General features: G+C 59.3%; 1 protein-coding gene across 1 annotated transcript in view; it reads right to left on the bottom strand.

The window, feature by feature from the left end:
- Nucleotides 1-986: 986 nt before the first annotated feature.
- Nucleotides 987-2,978, bottom strand: part of GBX2 (gastrulation brain homeobox 2) — a 3,191-nt gene continuing 1,199 nt past the window's right edge. The window contains exon 4 of the mRNA XM_006140343.1: nucleotides 987-2,070. Within this exon, the coding sequence (XP_006140405.1) occupies nucleotides 1,542-2,070 (529 nt within the window). The 3' untranslated portion in view covers nucleotides 987-1,541. The remainder of the gene's footprint in view (nucleotides 2,071-2,978) is intronic.

Genomic DNA, 2,978 nt, shown 5'->3' on the forward strand with positions numbered 1-2,978 from the left:
ACGAGGCCGAGGGCACCGCGGGCCGATGAACGACCTCCAGACCAGCTGCAGGCCTCCAGCCCTCCACTAGGAGATGAGGCTGGCGAGGCCACTGGCTTCTTGCTCTTTGGGCTGTGGGCTTGGTGGCCGCAAGAGCTGCCACCGATGCTCACCCTCCACCAGCTCCACGCTGGGGGACCCAGGCCTGGCCGCTTGCCTCCAGCCAGGCCCCTGAGGGCCCGCCCTCAAGTCGCTGGCGTTCCTAACCCCTTTGTGGTGCTGACCCAGGGCGTCCTTCCCGTTGGGGAGTGGGGCGGTGGTCCCTCCCGGCTCCGACCCCAACCCCGCGCACAGAGAGGAGGTGCCGGCCCGCGGGGCTCGCCGCCCGCCTTCCTCCGCACCCAGGGATGCCGGAACGCCCGGCTCTACCGGCTGGGCTGCGGGCCCTATGGGGAGATAACGCCCAGAGCCTGATTTATGGACCGTCCCTCGGTTCTGCCTGGCTAAGAGCAGCGCTTCTTTTCGGGTGGGGATGTTTGTAAGGAAACGCGTTTCCTCCCTGGCGGCTGCAGTGGAACCGGAGCACGGGGAGCTCAGGAAAGCCACCGACACCCGCTCGCGCTCTCCCTGCTCTGCACCCGCCTCTGGCCGAAGTTTGCCAGCCTTCTCAGTAGCGTTAGGCTGAGCTAAGCGGGAGGCGTTAGGTTTCGAGGTGAAGTTAGGGGATCTGAAACGCAGAGCTCTTGCCCTCCGACTTAAACCTGGTAAGGAGCCGTGGGGCCCACAGCCAGTCAGCCTGGAAAGACTAGACCGGGGCGCCGTCCTGCAGGGTTCCAGGCCAGGCCTGGGCAGTGCCCTCGGGTCAGTCCAATTCCGGACACACTCATGAGGCCCAGGAATTGGTCTTTTGTTTTTTTCTCTCTCTCCTTTTTATTATTCACAAGACTGAGATTGTTTAAATGTCATAACTTATAAGAAAATAAGCTACATTGAAATAAATTAAACACAACGGAGACGTGCTTCAGACATGGCTCAGATAGAATATGCGACCCGGGAAAGAAAGCCAGGCAAGAGCTAAGCGCCAGTCTCCAGGCTGCCCCACAATGCCGGCTTCCAGTCAACTCAAAAAGCCAGAAGAGAAACAAAAATAAGTTTAAACCCCAGCGTTTGTTCCTGCATTTCATGTTTACCTGTGGAAAAGAATGGACAGACGGCTGCGACGGCGCAGGGTACAGCCGAGGTTTGTTTTCTTCCGGAACGTGAGTGCGGAATATTACTGGGTGATCTGGTCCTAGAACTTTCCAAATACTGCAGCTGAGATCCGGTATCTATGGGTATCTATGTACAAAGTGGGGCAGTATAATAAATATTTAGTGTGTCTTCAGCGTGGCTGCAGTCCCTTCAATGCAGTCTTTCAAGTGTGCGCAGTGAACAGATTCTCAGATTGCTTGGGATGCCCACAGCTGGGGTGTGACTTGGAGTTTAGCTGCAGACTTGGACCACACAGGTCCCCTGGGAGCTGGGTTCACCACCATGGCTGCCAGGTCTGCCCGCTCTGGCCCTCAGGGCCGGGCCTGCTCCAGCTGTTGGTGCTGACTTCTAATAGCAAACCTGCTGACGTGGACAGGGATGGGGACGACGATCTTGGGGTTCCGGGAGGGCTCCCCTGTCTTGGAGTTGGCATTTCCTGCCTTCACCCGTTTCCACTTGGCCCTGCGGTTCTGGAACCAGATTTTCACCTGCACCTCGCTGAGTTTGAGGGCGTGCGCGATCTGCGAGCGCTCGGTCAGGGAGAGGTACTTTTTGCAGTGGAACTCCTTCTCCAGCTCCAGCAGCTGCTCGCTGGTGAAGGCAGTCCGCCGCCGCCGGTTCTTGCCGGTGGACGTGGTGCTGCCCGCGGCGCCGCTGCTCGGCGGGGTCTCCTCCAGCGCGTGGCCCGGGTCTTCCTCCTTGTGCGCTGCCTGGCCAGTCAGATTGTCATCCGAGCTGTAGTCCACATCGCTCTCCAGTGAGAAGCTCTCTTCCTTGCCCTTCGGGTCGTCTTCCACCTTTGACTCGTCTTTCCCTTGCCCTCGGACAGCCCCGACTGGAAAGCAAAACCAAACGGCGTTTTATTACATTCGCACACTGGCTTTCCTGTCCCCTTCCACTGCCACTTGGACATCCCCCCCCACCCCTCCTTAGCGGATTGTCTTTCTATGACATTAACACATTGTGATTTCCTGGCCTTTGAGGGGCAGAAAAGGCGGGGGAAGCGTGAGAAAGCTCAAAGGAGAGGAGGAGACAGTGTAAGCGCCAGCCCTTTGCCCAGAACCCTCGCTCCAGGGGCCTCCATGGCTCCTCTGCACCTTCCCAGGCTCCGGCAATTTGAGGAGAAGCAGCAGGGGCTTGAGGCCCAAGAGAGCGTCCCTTTGTCCCCAGGGAGGGGGCTGGGTGAGGACTGAGGGGTTCACAGTCCGTCCAGCCCTCTCCACCCAGTGGTTCTCAATTTCATCGCAGCAGGAGCCAGATGCACCCGGACGTGCAGATGCCAGACGGCCTCTTTTTTTGGAGAGGTCGCGTTGGCCAAAAAGGTTTCTTAGCCTTGGGAGAAGTTCACACACACACACACACACACACACACACGCACACGCAGGAAGACGACGAGCTTCCCAGGAATCTGGTTCTCCCGGACCAGCGGTAAGCTCCCTGAGGGATTCAGTAGGGGCGCCTGGATACACGTACAAGGGAGACTCGGCCCAACGCATCAGCCCAGAAGGTTACGACCTACGCGAGACCCCAGGTCATGGAGGAGGGGGTGGGGTGTACTGAGCCAAACGGGTCGCCTGATATTTATGCCACCATGCGTAGCGGCTGGCTGGCTGGGGGCGCTAAATGTCCCCCAGAGACTCCGTTCGTGCCGTGGCTCTAAATGCCCCCCAAAAGACCCCGCGGCTCAGGGGTCGAGCGGGGGCGCGGCCTAGCCCCCTCCGCGCCCGCGGGAACTGGGAGCTTACTCG

This window comes from Tupaia chinensis, unplaced genomic scaffold, assembly GCF_000334495.1.
Source record: "Tupaia chinensis unplaced genomic scaffold, TupChi_1.0 Scaffold000030_1, whole genome shotgun sequence".
NCBI lineage: Eukaryota > Metazoa > Chordata > Mammalia > Scandentia > Tupaiidae > Tupaia > Tupaia belangeri.